This window comes from Tachypleus tridentatus, chromosome 4, assembly GCF_004210375.1.
Source record: "Tachypleus tridentatus isolate NWPU-2018 chromosome 4, ASM421037v1, whole genome shotgun sequence".
Lineage (NCBI taxonomy): Eukaryota > Metazoa > Arthropoda > Merostomata > Xiphosura > Limulidae > Tachypleus > Tachypleus tridentatus.
The window spans coordinates 46550011-46571897 of record NC_134828.1 but is presented as its reverse complement, the minus strand read 5'-3'; the positions used below and the strand labels follow the sequence as shown (position 1 = coordinate 46571897).

General features: G+C 35.2%; 2 protein-coding genes across 2 annotated transcripts in view; both read left to right on the top strand.

Annotated features, from left to right (window-relative positions):
- Positions 1-21887, top strand: part of LOC143248117 (uncharacterized) — a 155456-nt gene that overhangs the window by 87527 nt on the left and 46042 nt on the right. The window lies entirely within an intron of this gene.
- LOC143249983 (motile sperm domain-containing protein 2-like) overlaps positions 17004-21887 on the top strand; it is a 35346-nt gene continuing 30462 nt past the window's right edge. Inside the window, exons 1-2 of the mRNA XM_076500619.1 lie at positions 17004-18075; positions 21149-21296. Coding sequence (XP_076356734.1) covers positions 21251-21296 — 46 coding nt within the window. The 5' untranslated portion in view covers positions 17004-18075; positions 21149-21250. The remainder of the gene's footprint in view (positions 18076-21148; positions 21297-21887) is intronic.

The following is a 21887-nucleotide window of genomic DNA, read 5'->3' as shown; positions in this document are numbered from 1 at the left end:
GAGTTTATGTTCGACAACCGAAACATTTTTTTTTTCATCTATATTCGAAAACTGAATCGTTTGAGAAGGTAGTGTTTTGAAATTTGAAATTTTTGTTTGAAGCTAGTTCTAAGTTATCAAAAAAACTATAACATTAGAGCTGATCACAAGGAAGGTATTTTCCTAGGGTTTAACCTGACTCCTAACTCAAGTTCTAAAATTAAAGAAAAGAAGCTAAAAAGTAATTTAAAAATACAGAACTTAGTGTCGTTCTTATTGGAACGTTAATTTGATGAACCTAGGTAAAACGGTTAGGCCTACGTTAGGCGTTAGGAACCTTATTTGAATAATTATGTGTAATAACTTTAGAGTTTTATTCTTGCTGTATTAAAAAACCTTGACAGAAGATTTATAGTTTCGATCATTTAAACAAACATAAACCTACCACTAAAATATTTCTCAGATACTACTTTAACCTGACAGTAACGAATGCAACTGAATTTTTGTAAGCCAAAAGACGTCTTTTTCTAACCAACATAAATAAGATTATTACGCTTATTATCTTCACAGGTGTTGTGTGTTTTTATAAAAACAAAATCACAAAAATATTTTAATATGTAAAAAAAGACAATGATGATAAACTTTAGATTATTTAAATTTAAAATTAAAGTTATTTACTTATCTCTACTTTAATGATAAAGAAGATTGTTTTGGTAACCATGAAATTAATCTCGATTCCATGAAAATTTAAAGTTAGGCCTATACCTCTTGTGGCCATATTGCTCATTAGCGCATTTTAGGAAATAAAGAATTTAAAAAAGAAAAGTATTTGAATGTACATATTTAGAAATAAAGAATTGTAAAAAATTCATACAAATATTATTACCAATAAGTAGTATAGTAACACCAGTTAATATACGGAATCATAAAAAATCACACAAAACATATTTATAAAGTTAAGAACAATTAAATATTTATTTTGCGGAAATTTAATGTTTTGTTTCTATTATAGTATGCTCTTAAAAAGATTTTTTTGTTAACAACATTTAACCTTAAAGTCATGAAATAGCGAAACTGTCGATATTTTACTGCACTTCCGTTCCGCTCGAAAGTCAATAAACTTCATGGGCCTTCATATCATGGGTAAAGGTCCTAGACCATATCTCGGCCTCTCAGTGTAGATTCCTGTACATGGTGAAGGGACCTCTCAGAGAAGGTCTGTCTGTCTGTTTTCTCATAGGAAGACCATATTTCGCTGTCTTTTGAGTCCACTGATTGGAGAAGGTTATGTTCTTTCACTTTACTTTCTCTGGGATCTAAACATCCATCTACGTGTTTGCCGTGCGTGGCGACCTGTGAAGAGGAGGAGAGGATCCTAGTGGTTGAGGGTCTAACCATAAAACACCACTTTAGCCTTGAATCCCTGTAGACGAGCGAGCTTGAGGTGGCCTTCCAGGGTCAGTCAGCTGGTCCACTTAGGCGAGGGTCACCCAGTATCTGTAATAGACGTTCTCAACAAGTGTTGTGAACATTGTGTGTGATGCTAGTGTTTGGGTATAGTGCTCAAGAAACCATGGCATTGCTGCAATGTCCTTGATTGGCATTGGAGCGCGTTCATTCGTAGGGCTCCGTTATGGGTGAGGTAAATGGGCACTGAAATATATTCCCTTAATTATTGACAACTATATTTAAAAAAAAGTAAATATAAACTAAAAAAATATAATCAGAAAGTGACCACGCATGGACGAATCTGTTGTACAGTCACCGTCTCAGTAAGATTTTGTACCTCGATTTCTAATCATGCACTCTTTATCCGAGAAATCCTTAGTGCAAATGTTATTTTTTATGTTAAATGTTAAATTTTATTCGAAAGGGATTAGAGGGACTTGCTGGCTTCCCCAAATCAGTGAGAAAGTTACAATCTGGAAACATTTTGGTGGAAACATCTGCATCACAACATCTGAATTCGAGGAGCATTAGGCATATACACATCGAGGTTATTCCCATGTAACTTTTAATTCTTCCAGGACAGGAATTTAAAGAACATTCCCCAGCCAGGGATTCTCGCTGGTTTCTCCAGTGAAGGTGTTTCTGCAGTGCATCGAGTCTCCACTTCCAAAGGTGGAATTATGGTACCTACAAATGTAATTATGTTGTCGTTCGCATCGCCACCTCCACCTGACATTATCAAAGCAGAATACTTAATTTGTAAAGTTAGGCCATATATTTCAAATCTTCTCTGATGTTTTCAGTGCCAGAGATTCAGACATTCAAAGGCCTTTTGTCGTGGATTATTAACACGTGCTCGTCTTGGTGGCAAAGACCACGACGCCTAGGTGTGTAAACTTGAACTACACTGTGTCAACTGTAATGGTTCACACCACTTTATACTTTATTTCTTTCCTAATTGGGTGGAGGAGAAAGAAGTACAACGTTTAAAGACTGTAAATAATATCATTTATTTGGAGGCTCAGAAATTAATGTCCCAAACTCCATCTAAGACAATGCTGCTGCATTCCATTCCACTGCTACTGTGAGAGTGCAGACAGATCTGTCCGTGCCTCTAACAGACTAATTTTCAACTCATCTCAATAATCTTTTGCCCTCCATGATTAAGAGACTAGACGAGTCAACGTCTACTTCCCTTTCTGTCCCAAACATTTCTTCCAGTTGCTGTCCAGACCTGCTTCCTTTGACTTTGAGTTCTGGCGTTTCCTTGTGTCCATCTTCATCTCTGGCTCTGAGATGCAGAATAATAATTCGTTCACGCCCTCAGACGCTGGAATCTTCTTCCAACGATAGAGACCTGCCCAATGAACCCAAGGCAGGATCCATGCTGGTCGATAAACTTCCTTCTAATAAATAAACGTAGTCGAAAACAGAAACACTCTCGACCCAATTCTCCAGCACATGAGTAAAAATGGTCATTTTGATACAGTGGAACTGTCGCGGTTTATGTTCAGATCTGGATCATATTAAAGCACTGATTAATTCTTACCATCCTGTGTGTCTTTATAGGAAACATTTCTTGATGCTCTCGTTGAACAGTTGCTGTCTTCTGTTTTACTCTTGAGGGACCTAAATGAACGTATTTCCTTCTGGAGAGGTGCTGATATTGATGGGAGAGGAAATTCCGTAGAGCATATGCTCTCGGATCACAACATTTTTCTTCAGTACCGGTGTTTGTATATATTTTCATGCATTTAGTCAGAGTTTTACTGCTACTGATCTCTTGATCTAGTCCTCTTTACTTTTCCTGACCTTTTATGTAAGGATGACAGAAACCCACAGGGCAGTGATCATTTTCATATCATTTTGAGAGAGAATGGCCTTGGTCGGTGCCACGAGGTTCGCGTGTCTCGGCGGGAGCTGGACCAAGCCAGTTGTCCCTCTCACTATTTTCTCGGAATTTGATCCTGCCATCTTCAATTAGCCATCAATAGACAAATGTGTGGCAGCGGTAACTAACTTTACTATCCAAGCAACACCTCAATCTATACATAAAACCTCGACACATTTTCCATGGTATACTTGTCCGTCGCGGAATCCACAATGCCACACAGCATGCAAGGCTCAAAAACGGGCCTGGGATACCTTTCATAGATATCCCACACTTTCGAACCACATTACTTTTCAGCAAGCACGCGCATATGGTCGACAATTAAGACATCAAAGACAAAAAGAATCTTGGATTAAATTCTCAACAAATATCTCTTCTATCACCAGTTCCAAAATCATTTGGGACAAGATTCTTTTTGGCCTTCGGATCCAGGCACATTTAGGTAAATTGGTTCTGTTCTTGGATAATATTGCTCTATCCTCTGGTCAGCCCCTCCCACCAAGGCTTATTACCATTCCCAAGTGTGACCTTTTTCGAGTCGTTTGAGAAAGGTGGGTACTTCTTTTTGGAAGCACCATCTTCTGTTTGCTAAGCACATTTTGAACCATTTTTCCATTTTATACGGATGGTTCAAAATCAGGTTACTATGTGGGCTCTGCCATAGTTTGTTGTCGTTCGATGGTTGAGTGCAGAATCCTCTCTATAATTTCTGTGTTCACTGCCAAACTGTATGCCATTTCTTTTGTCCTGGATCATATAGAAGCTAAGCAATGGTCAAATTGTACTATTTCTACCGACTTGCTTAACTCTCTACTGGCTCAGGAATCGCTTTACATTAGGTTTTCACCCTGTTCTCGCCGACATTCAAAACGAACTGACCAGTTTATCTTTAACATTTACTTTTATCCAGTTCTTCTGGACACTAGGACGCGTTAGTGTTCTCGAGAACGAGCTCGCTGACATCGCAGCTGAGTTTATCTGCTCTGGCGTTATTACTACTGTGCCTTTTCCAAACATAAACTATGGTCCTGTATTCAAGGCTCGACTCTGTGCCAGTTGGCAGTCGACTTGGAGTGAGCAGCATGATAACAGTCTTTTCCAGATAAAACCCTCTATTAGTCTTTTGTCGCCTTGTTTGCGCAAGAATCGAAAGGAGGAGGTTGCTTTAATTAGACTACACATTGGTCACAGTTTTTAACTCATCGTTTTCTTTTATCCAGGACTGTTGCTCCAGTGTGTGGTCTATGTGACACTCAAGTCGCAATAGTCCACACTTTACTGTCGTACCATCATTACGACTTTGAACGACGGTACCGTTTTAGACGTGTTTTATCCAAAGGTTTACCCCTGTCCCTGGACAGTACCATTGGGGATGGTGACACTGTCCACTTTACAAATGTTTTTTTAGTTTTTTCAAGGATATTGGTTTTTTAAACGCTATTTAAGTTTTTAATCAAAAATTGAACTTTGCTTTGTTTTAACATGATTCGTGTTTACGTGTTTTAATAACTTTATTTTCAATATTTACGGGAGGAATCGTCTCCACTCGACAACTCCCTCATACAACTGTCTCTCTTCACGAGTAAACTTTCCTTTTTTCACAATGTACTTCATTCTATAGAAAATAGCATGCCTTCAAAGAAAAGCAATTCTATAAACTTGTTCAACTCAATAGCTCAAGCCAGGACTAGTATACATACACTATGTGATAAATCTATTTGTGGTATTTTCAAGTGAATTTATTCCTCTACAAATGTCAGACAGTGAGATCCTCAAATAAAAGCACATTCAATTAGTATGTATGTGGAGAAGTGTGTGCTTGAAAACTTCCTTTCATTGCAATATCCTATGGTTATGACACCAAAATTTCTTCAGATAAGATGATTTCTTGAAGGAATAGACTAACATCGGTGTTTGGTAAGACAAATTCTAAACTAAGATTGAGTTCCGTTAAAACTAGCCTTGTCTTTGTGGACAAAAAATTGCAGTGGAGAATGAAAACAATCTTCATTAATGGAATAAAGGTGTTCTTATTTTGGGTCACCTTTACAATATTTTGTACTGATCAGGCTGATTTTACTTCTTCGAACATTACTTCTGAGCTGAATGGTTCATTGAAAATGATGTTCCAAACTGTCTAAATCTCACGTTACATGGTTAAATCCAGAACAGCATATCTACTCAGAGAACTTATTAAACAACATGATTGGTCATTCTTGTTCAAATAAAAGAGGGTTTGTAACTTTAAGGTGTAATCTGACCTACCGTGGAGAATATGGAACAGGAGAACTTCTCATGAGCAAACTAAATTGTATTTTCAAGGAAATGACAAAGAACAAATTTGTTAGGAACAAATGACCAAAAAGGCTTTGTAATTTTTGTATTTTGAACTGTTGAGTTATGTTATACAATAGAATATGAAGATGAAATTCTGTGACTACCACTTCATTACTGAAGTTTACAAAAGCTGTTGCTAGAACATCCATAGTTTGTATTACCAAAAATTTTTGTTAGGGGTTCAAAAACTTAGCCCAAAAAAGTCGGAGCGATCATTGCCTTCTGAAATAGTGATTGCTTTTCTATAGTGAAAGAACCATCTAGCGTTTTACAAAGTCATTGTCTCTTAGATTAGTTGTGAAATTAGTTGCGTATCTCTAAGTATATGGTAGTATTGCTTGTTCCTTTCGTGGGACTTTTCTGATTTTGTTATAATATTTCGATTTTTCCTGTTCAATTTCATAGTTACTAAAAGAAAGTTTCTTATGAGATCGCAGTAAGAATCCTTTATATTATGACATCACATCCATTCATTTTTCAGAAGCATTCAAAATTTGTTTGTTCGAGACATTTTGTTTTTAGTTACATAACTAATTATTAGTCTTAGAGTTGTTGGATGAATGTGGTGTGGCATGTAAAAGTGTGTAAAATTCAAGAAATTAAAAGACTTATGAATTGCTTGGATTATTCTACTCAGAACCTTAAACTGCGCATTAAACAAGATAATGTAAGAACATTCAATATTGGAAATTAATTTTGGTTACATTTTTGGGCTTTACTTACATTCGTTAATACAACTTTTCTGGTAAAATATGGAAGTGAACATTTTCTTAAATGAGAGCATAGATGATGTAACTCTTTCTTTTCTGGCTAATGATAGCAATATGCAACTACTGAAGTAGGTCAGTGAATGTAGGGAAAACCGAGGGATACTATAACAGCATGCTCTAAAATTCATGTGACCCACATAACATATAAAGTTAATTCTAAAAAAAAAAGTTAAGAGTTTGATCTGAAATGCATTATGAGCGTAGTCACGGCAAATATATCTGTGCATGGATATGTGTGAAAGGGGTTTAGTTTGTGCAATATAAATTACGAATCAATGCACAAATATGAAAGTTATTTTGCTGTAGATGCCACTTAGTGAAAGAGTTTAAAAAGTACTTCACGAAGAAATGTTTGGAGCAATAATTTTTTAGTTGAGTTGGGAGGGCACTAAACCACGGTTTGTTTTGTAAGACTTATACTTTTTGCTTTATTGTTCTCCGCTAGGGATTGTTCCAAGAGCACGTTTGTGTTTTAAATGCTACTGTTGTGGTAACGTGTTTTTGCAGATATATTAAAATTTATAAATTGTATGGCTTTTTTTAGTGTAACAGGTATCACGTAGGCTTAGATTTTTTTAAAGAAAATTTGAAATTTTATTATTGAATTTATGAGACTGTAATTAATAACATATGTTTTGAGATTTCGTAAAAGAGTGTGTGTTTTCTTATAGCAAAGCCACATCGGGCTATCTGCTGAGCCCACCGAGTGGAATCGAATCCCTGATTATAGCGTTGTAAATTTGTAGACTTATCGCCATACTCGTGGGGGGCTGAGATCTAATAGTTTATTTGATGATTAACCAACTTTGGACAATGGACTTATTTTTGGGCCCGACATGACCAAGCGTGTTAAGGTGTGCGACTCGTAATTTGAGGGTCGCGGGTTCCCATCCCCGTTGCGCCAAACATGCTCGCCCTTTCAGCCATGGGGGCAATATAATGTGACGGTCAATCCCACTATTCGTTGGTAAAAGGGTAGCCCAAGAGTTGGCGGTGGGTGGTGATGACTAGTTGCCTTCCCTCTAGTCTCACACTGCTAAATTAGGGACGGCTAGCACAGATAGCCCTCGAATAGCTTTGTGCGAATTTCAAAAACAAACAAACAAGACTTATTTTTGTCGTTTTCTTTTATCGACCTTTGGTAGGAAAACGTGTAAATATGCCAGCTCGTGCACGTACACTGGCGGTGATGACATTGAAAAGTAAAGATTAAAAGTTGTATGTTATAATTTTCAGTAAGATACGAGGCACGTAGTGTGATTTTGTAGTAGTTTAAGTTAAATTGTTTGTGCAATTTACCTATTGTGTATATATATACTTTTTATAAATGTCTACGATTTCTAAATTGACAAGTGTTTAAGAAACTTACATAATAATCAGTCACTGAATTAATGATTTATTGAATGTGTATAACACTAATTTAGTAATTATCAGTAACAGTATATTCCTTTAATTTTTATAAATAAAATATGTTATTATTCAACTTTTCAACGTATACTATAGTTCTGAGAAGTGACAATTATGAGCTGAAAAGTTATTTTATTTTGAATGGCAGAGACAAAAAAGACCGTAAGTTATATAACACTGACAATTTATACCCCAAGCCATTCCTTCAGCTTAGAGAACACACTAACTATTCTGACTAAACCCTTACTGTTGGAAGAGGATAGGGCATATCTCTAGCCTATCCTGCAATCCTAGTCAACACAAAGTAAGTTGATAGGCATGAACAGATAGGTTGTTTCCCCCTTAGTGACAATTATTACTACTAATATTTCTTCTTATTATTATTTATGACTCAAGACAATTTAGTTTGTGTAGTATAATTTCCAGAAACTTTATTCACATGAAAATATAAGTTAGTATATATCGAGAAAATAAGTTTTAAACAATTTAAAATCTGGTTAATATATAAATATTGGACTTATTTAGATAATTTTGCTTTATTGTTTTTGTCGTTGTTGTTTTTTTTTTAATTAAGGACAAAGCTATACAATGAACTATCTATGCTCTGCCCACCAAGGGTATCGAAACTCGGTTTTTAGCGTTGTAAGTCTGCAGGCATACCGCTAAGTCACTAGGGGGTTGGGCGTTGTTTTTGTCACTCTGAACAATAATGGTATAATTTTTAGGAGCACTAGTATTCAGTGAAAGCAGTATAATTCACTTAAACAAACATGCTGAAGTTTTGAGATCTGAGAATTTTATAGAAGGTAGCAGAATCTAAAAATTTTCATCCTGTTGAAGTGAATCTTTTGACCCAAAATGTAAATTTTCACCTTTAAGTAATTCAGAAATTTTTAACAGTACCAACTATTTCATTATTTTACAAGTGTACAACACCAATGAAAAAATAATTCTGTTGAAAAAATCATGACGTGCACTTAGAACAATTAAACATTGCCTCTAATATGAAAAAAAGTTCATATCCAACATATTACTTTTCACCATTCAGCCAACCACCCAGTGCAAGAATGCCTAAATCATTACAATTCTAAAAAAGTATAACAAATCACGAGTTATACGTAGCACAAATATTGAGCATAAATCTAAAAATCTTTATTTTTTTTAGATTAAGAAGGCTTGCTTAACCGTTTACAACATATTGCTGTAGCTATGAGATCAAACTGTTTATAATATGTTGCTATAGCAGTGAGACCAAATTGAACACAGTACTTTAAATTCGGTCTCACATCTCTGATAAATAAAACACATAATTTATATATTCTTACCACAGCATGTGAAATTCCACCTAAACCTTGTATTCTTTTTCCACATAAGACCACTGTCCCAATTTTTTCCGAATTTTTACACCTGAGAATATAATCTTGTACTTTAAACAATAAAACTCTTATTCCATTATATATGTCATTACGGATTAATATAACCCATACCAGTCGTTTTTACATATATATTTTTCTCTACAAGTGGGTTTTCTCGGAATCACAGATTCTTATTCCATTAGTAACAAGTTATCAAACTGTGTTAAGATAACACTTGTGATACCAGCAAATTTGAAAACATTTCTATTTTAGTTTGAAAAACAAACACCCTAGGCCACTGATAAATTACCATAATGTTTAGGGACAACAAGGGATCTATTGGTTCATCTCAGCTGTTCTGTTTTCTAAACAAAACTAAAACTATTAATATATAAATAATAAAAAACAACAACCTTAAAACCAGCTTTTCTCATTCATGTACTTATCAAGCGTATTTTCAAACTTACTTAAATTTATTGCCTCCATCACAACCAAAGGTCAATTACCCTGTTTGAAAAATAAAACTTGGTTGAAAATTACTCTTACTTTGCTAAAATTTATATCGCTGTCCTCTAGTCATACCATTCTCACTTTCAAGTATGAAAAAAGATGATGAATCGATACTCATTTAACTCGACAATCTGTAACATCTCAACCTGATCCCAGATCTATTTTCTGGTATGATACTTCCCTCCACTCACGGGATTATCTATTTTCATTCGTTGCTGTCCTCTATGTGCAAATTTTATTTTTACACATGATGCATGTCACTCTATCTGTGAACCTTTACTGAACTATCACTTCTTGTTTGGAAACGTTAGAGTTTGGACTTTCTCCTTCGTTTGTTTATTGCATGTTTGCTTTCTTCACGAAGTAGTTATTTTTCACCATCATTTGATTTTTTTCAACCAAATTCTTTTATTTGTATTTATCATTTAATTCAAGTCACTTTTTCTGCTTTCGAGTTTGGTGAAACCTTTCTATGCAATGAATTCTGAATTTATTCTTTCCACTTTGGGGGATAAACTAGTGACTAGAGTTCTCCCAGGCCTCAGATGTTGATGACTTGATGATGGATCTGATTTACATGTTGAGAGATTGGCTGTTACTGTGTCCATCATTTATCTCTGGAATTTGCAAAGGTTTCTGCTGAAACTGCTGAGTCTTTCATGGCCAACTAAGACTTTGATCATTTTTTCTACCTCCTGAGTTTGCTGAAGTTCCAAGCCTAGGGAGTCTCCTAGGCTTCATTTGGTCTTAATGAATTTTGTAGCTCAGGTTACTAGTGTTATATTCTTATCACATAAATAAGCTTCTCAACCTTTGCTTTTTTTTTTCTCTTCCATGATATTTGGGTTTTTGCTGATCCATTGACCTCAAGGGATTTAGCATGTCATGCCTCCTCAGGACTTCTGATTATTTTGCCTTTTCCTGAAATTCTACTGTCTATTTGATTTCAGTTCAACAGTTGTAAGATTAATCTGTGATGACGAGAAAACCCACTTGCAGAGAAAAATGTATGTGCAAAAACGACTGGTCTAGGTAAAGAAAACTCTATGTAGAGAAGCGATGTTTCTGTGGGCAACATAGTTACGTAACCCTACCTAAAATTTACCTATTATCTCCTACTTTTTACACGTTATCTTCCCACATATGTTTGCTCTAAACACAATAAAGGCTTGGGTGATGAAGATAGCTCTTTGTCACCCAGATCCCTGTGCTAGGGGAACTATTACATATTATTTTATGTACTACATTTGCCAGTGACATATATTTTTTTAACTTTACGTGTTGACTTTGCCGTTGGAGTTTGGTTGTAGTCTACATTCGATTTCTGTTCGGAATTTAAACTCTTACCTATATTGAACGACTTCGGATCGTTACTCCGGGTCATCACGTTTGTGTGGTCGCTGTACTCCAAGACAGAACTAGACCGTATAGGTCTTTCTTTTCTCAAAGAGTCGGCTTCCATTACTGACATGAGTATTCCGGGTTCACCTTCTTGTACCCAACACTCACAAGTATGACGAACTATCCACTCGACAGCTAACCACACAGGGGTTCCTGCGTCGTATGCCGCCAAAGACTGCCCCAGGATCCGGTCTGTACCCTTGGGGTAGGCTTCCTAACTCTATTTCTTGTATCCTGCCTCCACTCCTTCAGCTTAGAGAACACACTAACTATTCTGACTAAACCCTTACTGTTGGAAGAGGATAGGGCGTATCTCTAGCCTACCCTGCAACCCTAGTCAACACAAAGTAAGTTCTAGATATTACTTACCTTACCTACCTTAATTTCCTCTTTCCCTGTTTCTGTACCATTCCTTTGTCGTAGTTGCCTCTAGATTTCCTGTCGTGTGTTGATATCTTGTTGAACGCATTTGGGGTAGACAATACACAACTTCACATGTGCAGTCAAAGTCACTATTTTTACGGTTCATGAGCCATTTGTCGAAGCACCTACACATGTGAAGTACACAAACACACTTACTAACCAGGTTTGCACCTCCAGCGTTGGCTGGTCCGCCGTGGTTTCCTCCTTCGTCGTCCATTTAAAGTCAGCGTGTGATGTGACAGAGTGAATTTTAAAATTTCAGGTCTATGAATCCGCCTTTCATTTTCATTATTTTCGACTCTTCCGGGGCCCATCTCATATTAAAATGAGCGTTAATCAATGCTTGTCGATTTTTAACCTAATTCTTGTATTTGCTCTAATTCTTCTCATTTTCACTGGAACGCTTTCCTGTACGTTTTCATAAACGGCTTTCCATCTTGCGGACAATATCTAGTATTTAACTTCACTCATGAAAAAGAAGAAGGAGAATTTCTTTGTATTCTTTACATGTTGTGGAGTGTTAAAGAGGACTGTTGCGTAATATATCAAGCCCGTGTGAAAATTGTCGGATATCTTCCGTTAATTTCCATTTACGTGTGCGTAGTGATAGAAAGCTTGTTTTTTTGAATTTCGCACAAAGCTACTCGAGGGCTCTCTGTGCTAGCCGTCCCTAATTTAGCAGTGTAAGACTAGAGGGAAGGCAGCTAGTCATCACCACCCACCGCCAACTCTTGGGCTACTCTTTTACCAACGAATAGTGGGATTGATCGTCACATTATACGCCCTCACGGCTGGGAGGGCGAGCATGTTTAGCGCGACGCGGGCGCGAATCCACGACCCTCGGATTACGAGTCGCACGCCTTACGTGCTTGGCCATGCCAGGCCCTCATAGAAAGCATGTTTTGTTGTTTCTATGCGCTGGCAGCACGGACATTTGTTTGATTTCATAACTTTCTGTTTGTTTTATCTTTCTTTTGTGCTCACTATATCGTGCTATTTTATAATTTAGGTCTCTTCTTTTGTTTTCTATTTTCCTGTTGCTTGTTGTAGTCCATGCTGTCTTCCAGTTTATATGTTGGGTATTTGTTTACAATTTTGGCTTGGATTTTATCTGTTAGATTTTCATATATCTTTTCTGTTGACATATTGTATAGTTGAACTGCTGGGTTTTTGTTTGTCACCTTTTTTGTTTCTGCTATCATATTTTATAGATAGGCTGATGGAGTTTCTGCTCGTAGTTCTTGAGGTTTGGTCTAATTTACGTAAAATGTGACGTCGAAACCAACTATGTGGAGAAGCGAACAACTTTTCCACTTTCTTTGGTCATCGTCAGGTTCACAAAGAAAGAAAGAGGTAGCCGACCGATAGTTGACCACATGTTTGAAGGCGGTTGTGTAATTGAATGTAGAGGGCATGCTTAGATGTTGGATTATATTTATCAAAGACTCTTTTAATTTCAAATCTAATTTTAATAAACTTGATCATAAAGTCTTAATGGCCAGTTTCGTTGTCATATTCCTCTTTACAGAAGTCCCAACCGCTGAAGCCTGCAAGATAGCCTTAGAACTCTATATTCAAGAGCCTAACCCATCAATAGACATTCCCGCAACCAATTAGCAACCCTTATAGAATTCACCACGATGAAGACAAACTTCATGTCCAACAACCACAACTATATACAAACAAATCATTTCTTAACCTCAAACTTACAAGATTCGATACACTATTTAAAACAGAAATCCACCGAAAAATCATCAATACTAGACTGAATATTCCTTGGGACTCAGCACATGAAACAAATTAAAAACGTACTAAGAAACCAAATAAACACAGCCATAAAACTATGTTCACCAGATAAAATTAACGACGAATTAGACAAAATAAAATAATACTTCATTAACATCAATAAGTTTCCTCCACTAAGTGTAGAAAACATGATTCGCACACACTTAGACAAAAGCAAAATCAACTAACAAAAGTAAATATACTCCACGATTTAAAAAATCGTGAAACCATATACTGCTGCATACCATATATTCCCGACATGAGGAGAAAAATAACCAACCTTTGGCAAAACTAGTAACAAAATATGACATTTCAGTCAATACAAAATTTATTCAAAAACGAGGCACAAAACTACAATGACAAACACAACACCAACATTATTTATAAAATGCAATGTGATAACTGCCACGAATTCTATGTTGGAGAAACAAGTAGAAAAATGGAAACCAGATTCAAAGAATACAAAAAGTCACCTTCACACGTTTCCGAACACTGCAAATCAAATAAACACAACATAACTATAGAAAACACCCAAATACTAAATAAAGAAACAAGCATAAACAAACGCAAAATTAAAGAAGCCTTACTTATTCAACAATTCAAGCCCAAAATTAACCAATACAAAGGAACATCTTTGTACCGACATTTATAAATATAATCAAACATCTAAGCACGCCCTCTACTTTCCTACACTCAGTTACACAACCCCATTCAAGCATGTGGTCAGCTATCTGTCATTACTTCTTTCTTTCTTTGTGAGCCTGACGATGACCGAAGAAGGTCGAAACATTGGTCGCTCCTCTGCAAAGAGCTTCTTCTATCCATACCAGCCGTTTTTACATATATAGTTGTGAGATTACTTTTACCTGTTTAGGGGGTGGTTGAGATGATTCCTAAATTATATGTCTCTCGTTCACATGCCTTATATTGTTGTTTTCTTCCTACCCTTATCACCTTCTTATGATTTTCTTTTTACTTGCATCTTCCTCTGAGACTCTTCACAAATTCTGTGGGGTTTCTGGAGATAACCTTGTTCTTCTCCCCTCCACCTCAACCCACATTTTATTTTCAGCTCTGGCAGGTAGTATGTGGTTTCTTGTTTCTGGGACATTTTAGTTTATCAAACCATATTGACTCAGGCCAGTTTACCATCAACTTCTCTTGGATATTTATGTATGGCCTCATTATATGTATTGATTCTGTCCTGGATGTTATTGAGACTTAGTTGACATCTGTCCACCAATATTCTTGATCTGCTGGCAATCCTCCTCCCATCATGATCTTTTACATCCTACTCTTCTAAATAGAGTTGCACCTTGTGGTTTTTTTGGCCTACTCCTTCCAACCTTATATCTTGTACCCTTGGTTACATTTGTTTATCTGTCATATCTTGTATCTTAATCTTTTCTTTGTTTCTTATCCTCATTGTCCAATAGAAGAAATTCTGCAGTCTAGCATGTTGTCCCGTCTTAGTACATTCATCTCCTACTATCTCTGTAATGCTGTGATTTCCTGTCTGTTAGATATTTGTCTACCACCTTTGGCCATGTTTCAAAATATGGTACAACTCTAACTGGTAAGTTGTATTCATACTTTCGTTTTTCAGGGGCTTTTAATTACTTTTTATCACATAGATCACATTCTGGTGAGTGGTGCCTGACCTGGTAATGTTTAACTCCAAATTACACTGTATAACCAGTGTTTACTCACACTTTATGTTCCATGTCCTTGGATTGCTCATTGTTGAGATAGAATGTTTCACAAGATCTCTTGCAGGTGAATAGTTGTTGGGTATTTTGCTTCATAAATATGGTCATTGTGGACTGAACCATCTATGAGCATCATGAGTAAAACAGAAGGGGATTGAATAAATTGGTATGGTCTATTTTTCCAAAATAGAATTTTGTGAACACTCATTGCACTGTCTCTAGTGATGACATTACTCTGGTCTCTCCAGTGCATTTTCACTCCCCCCATTTTTTTCTAATAAAGTGTGAGAGCCCTTACCAGTTCCAAGCTGCTGGGGTGGTCACCCTTGGAGGCATCCTTCTGAATAGGTTCCACAGAAAGATGGCTATAACCATTCAGTTGAGAGTCGAGCAATAGTGTTTTGCTGATGTACATGAGATGTGGTATCCAGAGGAGTTGAGATGTCACCTTTCTGGATGATGTGACCTCCTGATACCATTTACTCAGCCACTGGAGTTGAGCCATCTGGAATGCACTTCGAACCTTCAATTGTGAACTTTCATCTTACAGTTATGTGGATATCCATACCCTGTGGCCTGGTGTGGATTCAGAGCAAACCAGTCAACATCAGACTTCATACAAGTTTTAGGTTGTCTTCCTTTCTCTCTCAATTTTCTTTGTCTCTGTTGTAGCAGTAGAACATGGAATTGTTGTGGTTCTGTTCTTGGCTACTCTTTTTTTTCTCTTTTACAAGATTTTATTGCCATTTTAATGGTTTCAGCTTGTTTTATGTGAGTAGAGTATATTCCATGCAGTAGACATCCTGTTGACATCATAGGTCAATTTTCTGAATTGGTAGGTCAAAGCTAGTCCTTGTATCGTATCTGGGAATTGGAATGCTTCTCAGTTCGTGGGTTGTGGGGTTCGAGGTGAAGATGGTATAATTCTCATTCCACACTCATATGGATGTTGGTGTCCCATGAAGAGGTTTTGATACATCCTTTTGATACCCACTTTTTTCACTGTGGGATTGAGTTACAGTATCTTTCTATGGTTCCCCTTCACCTTCGTACCACATTCTCTCCCACTCAAATGTACTCTTTTCTTTTTTCTACTCTGATTTGCTCAACTTACTAAATGATCAAAATTCTTTGTAAAGCAGCAACATTCTTCTCACAGCTGGCAACTCCAGAGATCTGAATATCATCAGCAAATACAAGTAATTTATGGACCATTCCTTATCCTGTGTCATTGATGCAGATCAAAGAGAGAGCAATAGTCCTAAGACTGAGCCTTAAGGTGGCATCTTATCAAATGCTTTTTGAAAATCCAGATACACCAAATCTACATCATTATCTTGATTTACATAAGCAGAAACATTTTCAAAGAATGTCAAAAGATTTTCCTTTACTGAAACAATGCTGACTGCCAATAAATTTCTGAAATTTTTAAATGACGTTGCAAAGTATTTTGTATCAGACTTTCCAAATCTTTTCCACAACTAATGCAAAACCCCATACCCCACCCTTTCATTGTGCTTATATCCAAAAATACCACAGCCTTCACTGCAGCATTGTTTGTTGTTATAATTATTAGGGCACTTCATCACCTTTCTTGAAAAAGGAGTGACATTAGCTAACTTCCAATCCTCTGGTATGTGCCCAACATTTCCATATATTACCTATTCAAGATGAAGAATATTACTTAAATTTCATCAGCAAAACTGAAGAAAAAGACTGTTATTAACCAGCCATCTCATAATCATCAAGTACAAACCTTCCTTTATCATTCCTCCATTCTAACATTTTGGTTACCCTTAATTTATTTAAAGGAACTCTCCCTGTTAATTTTTACAATTTCAGCCAATGTTTGTTTATACATCTTTCTTGACATCAAAACTTCCTGTTTAACAAACTTTTAATCATTATTATTTTTGAAATCCCCCCACCATATCAAGCAATTTAAATTTCTTAAATTTGTTATGCTTTTCTCAAATTTTATCTATTATGCTTTCTATAAGTCAATGTGGGTTTAACCTGCAGTCTCCTTTTTCCCCTTTTCTTTCTGAGAGAAGTATAATTATCTTGAATATTAACAAATTTCATCAGTGTTTAGTCAAATATGCACATAGCTAATTGGAGGATCAAAACCCCATACTTCACCCTTTCGTTGTGCTTATATCCAAAAATACCACAGAGTTCACTGCAGAATTGTTTGTTGCTTATTGAACTAAAACAGCATGTAGTAGTATTTCTGTGTTTTTTTTTTTGCAAATTTCATAAGTCACTATAACTCAAGTAATTTTTGTTGTTCCTTACAAAAGGTACTTTGGAAGTCAAAATACATTTAGATATAATCATATGTGCTCTCCTCATTGCCCCATCCATCACCTACAATGAAAAGAAAGTTGTTTTAAAAGAATTCTAACAAGTTTATGAGAGTTATCAAAGTATTGGCAACTTTTAAGATACTTTTTCTAATCTGTAAATGGGGGCTAATCTTCCTATAACAGCAGTATTTTATAAGGAAAGTTTTGAAAACAAAATTTTAAACGTATTTTAGGGAGAAACTTATATGCAGCTTAAGATGAAATTTGGTGAATTTTTTAAAATATTTTCACAGAAAGTAGCGAAACATAATATTTACGTGTAAGTAAAAAGTTGCTAAATTTCTTAAAGTACTTTAATGCATTTTATTTTACAGGTTTTGTCTTCAGAAAACCATTGTTATAAACCAAAAATTTAAATGGAGAGAATTTTTTGCACAATATTGTTTTGGTGGTAATGAAAAACTTGTATTTTGAAGTATCCGAACTTCAATAGACCAAATCAGACAGTACCAGGATTCAATTTCATTTGTATAGTTTATAGTTGTTGTTGTTGTTTCTTTAATATTTACATATTTTTTACATTAATTTTCAGTTGTTAACGTTGAAATAAATAAATTAAAGGAATGAGTCCTCTACGTAAGACCTTTACTTCTCTATGTAAGACCTCCACTTCATCTGACACCTCTGTCAATTTGCAATTAGTAACAGAAGTGAGGAGAAGAATATTTGAAGAACAGAAAGGTTGGAAAGGTATGAGGCTAGTAAATGTTGACTTGCATAATCACTAATCAATGATTTTCAAGTGTGTGAATGAACTTAAATAATAAAAGTAATCTCTCATTATTCCAAACAAAAGTATGGTTCTAGTTTCCTGGTCATCCTGATTTTTTACAACTGACCTGAAAATATTTTAAGTATTTTTCTTCCCTTTAAGACAAAAAAAAACATTTTACACTTTAGCTTATTAGTATCTGACATAAAAAATAATCCCTACCTATCTACCTATTTTTTATTTGGATTGGAAACCAGAGACACACACTCACACACATACATTGATTTAAGGCTAGGGAAAATGATATTTCTTTTCTTTTTTGGATTGAAGATTACACAGAAGTTTAGAATTTTGTATAATAATACACCAAGGAGGCTGTACATTATGTCAATTTAGTTTAAACATATTATTATGGATGATTAAAATATTAAAAAATTGAAGTTAATATCATATTTACCAACATCCCATTAATGCATTTTTTATTGTGTTGTTACCATGTTGAGCTGTTCAAATGCTGAAAACTGTCTTTGCAGTTGCAGTGACTACTAGGTAATGGACACTGTTAACTTGCTAGTTAGCTAAGAAATGTGTAGGCTTAAAGAAGCAGTGTTTTACACTTAAATAAATTTCTAAAACTATGAATTTGATTTACAATATCCATTTCCAGAATTGTATGAAATATATCTTCTTCAACCCTTGTAAAGTTTTACCTATCACAAAATACACTAAAATAAAATTACGAACATCATCATCTCTGTTAACTCAAACGAAAACATTCTAAATTGTAAATACTGCAGTAATATGAGTTATTTTAATAATTGCAGCTGATCAGATTTGTTCTGTTCTAAAACTTATGAATAATTATCCAGTAAACAAGAGTTCATATTTATGCAAACATGCACATATATACTTGTGGTGTCTTTCATTTGTATACTTTTAAGGATTAATCAAGGTAAACTAGTTTTCACAGCTTGATCTTGTGTATATACTGATCTGGTTTCTTTTATGTACTGTACTATTTAAGAGTTAACCATATACTTATAGGCATTCTTAATTTAAATGACCTTGTAATGCACATTACAACATTTTTACAGTTACATTCCAAACTTAATAAAACAACTTTATTATCAGTGGATGTTGATACATTTTACATCAAAGTTTAGTTTATAATTTGAAATTTAACATACAAGTTTTACTTTATTAATTTTAAATAGAAATATTTTAGAAAATTTTCACTCTTTGTCATGTCTGCTATCTGAACTCATCCATTTAAATATAGATATTGTAACTTCAACAGTAAAGCTTATTTAGTGCCAAGCCAAGTAAAAACAAAACCATTAACAAGGAAGAATATAATATGTGAACCTCCAATCTTCTAGATTTACTGAGATAAGAGAAAATTTGTCAAATTTACCAGGGAATCACCTCTCCTCTTTTCATGCATTTCAAACCAGTTATTTACTCATACCAATTTATCTTCTGGATATATTTATGAGCAATAGAAAGATCTTACTGCAATATACAGGAATTTTAAGTTTTTTATTTAGTTAATGTAGAAAGGGATGATAGTTTGCGAAGAAAGTTTATTAAGTTGAGAAAAATTATTGCTCTCAGCAATAATAGAAATTTTTAATCTAGTTATAACTTAGTTAGAAAGTGAGAAAACTTAAAGTAGTTTTGGAATGTTTTATTTTAGTGATCTGTACATTTATTGTGTTCTAAAATTCATATATTTGAATGTGCATTAATTATTTTTGTGGAAAATCAGTGTAAAGAGTAACTGAAGCATGTTTCTCAAGTAAAAATCCCTCATGCCTAAAATATATCAAAATGAAATGCAACTTACCTTTCTGTGCCACTGAGAGCTACCACCTCTTGCACAACTGCTGGGAAATTTTTACCCAGTGTTTCCTGTGTTGATATATGTTTTTCTTATACTTTTTGAGATACTAATCGCCTTTATTGACTTATTTTGTTTTTTAGTGCTATATTGCTTTTGCAATTTTATTCCAACTACCTGATTTCCAGTTAATTTTCTCTAGCCACCACATTTCTGCTTTAGACTACTCTTAGCAACATATGCACAGTAAAATGTGTATAGATATTAAAAAAACACCCTTGAGATCCATACGCTTTTCTTTTTTTCTTAGAGAATTTTCTCCACCTTACTCAGTGGTGAGAGGAGGCAAATATCTGTTTGTGGACCTGATATAAAAATGACCCTTTAGCTCCCTTTGTAGAATGTGTGGTTGAAGGTTCATGACTGAGATATATTCTATGATGAGGTACATTCAGTATCATAGATTACCTAACTCCGACATCCTCATTAAGCTGTGATTAACCATGGTGTAACAACAAGTTAATTGATATTCTCTCTTTCAATTCATGCATTTAGTGGTTGTTTTGTGCATCTACTTCTTTACACCCCTCTGTTGTTATGGCTCACTCAAATCAACATAACTTGGGGTATACCACTCAACCTTTTGGCCTTAGTTGCACCTTTACATCAGTGCCTTTCTTTTTGGTTTGGGAGTGATGGTTCTCAATACCACAACTCTCTCTGAAATCTGATTAGGCATTTTTGTTTATCAGCATCATAGAGATAACTGTAGCTTATTGGGCTTACCCTCTTTTTCTGACACAGTTGTCCTGTCATCGTCTGCCAGTTGACATAGACAACTCTATGGTTATTACTTTATTCAACTGTCAGGGAGGTTCCCATTTTGGGACTTGTGCTTTCTCACACTGGACTTTCTTTTTTGGGCCTATGGTAATCATGTGCTTTTTACAGTGGTTGTGTCTCTGTGGTTTGTTACTTTTACCACTGTGGGATTCATGCTTTGGTTTTTCATTACATTTGTTTCCATTTCAAAACTACTTCAATTGATGTTGTTGCAAATCCCACTTTGGATATCTTTTGTCAGTTGTCAGTTTTCACAATGGGATATCATTTATTCATCTTCACACGTGGGACTTGTATGGGATTTACATTTACAAAATGACCTTGAATGATATCAATTGAAAATATGGTTTTTCTGTTCTTTATTTCAGATAATTACGATCAACGAGATGTTGATAGGCTGAAACAAGACAATTGGTATTGTGCCAGGTTTATCAAACATCAAAAAAGAAGACATTGAAGATAGCCTAAACATGATAAGAGATACATTGAAATGGAGGAAGGAGATGGGGATAAATGGTAAAGCTGGAAATATATTGTTTTGTAACTGAACTTTTATTTGTGTGTCAGAGAGATGTGAAAACACATTTTGTACATTGAACTTCACACTACTAATAATTATATTCGTCTAATAAGAAGATATTATTCTTAAGCTATTGAATTTGATGAGTCTTCCAAACTTAAACTATTACTTATGCAGGGTTTGACCAGCTTATTAGAAACTATAACCATTCAGACTTTGATCTGAGCTGAAGATGCAAATTAACTTGTTCACGTGATGTGTGTCTTTTGATTCTTATAGCACCAAACATAACTATTATAAGCACATTTGTTGCCAGTTTAACAGACAATAGTGTCACAGAATCTGTGATGGAGTCCTGTTAATGAAGCTTTATTCATTTTTATAAAATAGTCCTACCTCCTCTTATCAAAAGCCATCTTGATCCTGGTCTGCCCTTGAAGCATTGCTACAAAACTTTTGGAACATTGCATCAGTCTTTATACCATATTAGTTTTGTGTTATTTCAGAAGATACTGATTACATGACTACCCTTCACAAATCATATTGCACCATCTATACAAGTTCAGCAAGAGCCCTCTACTATTCTA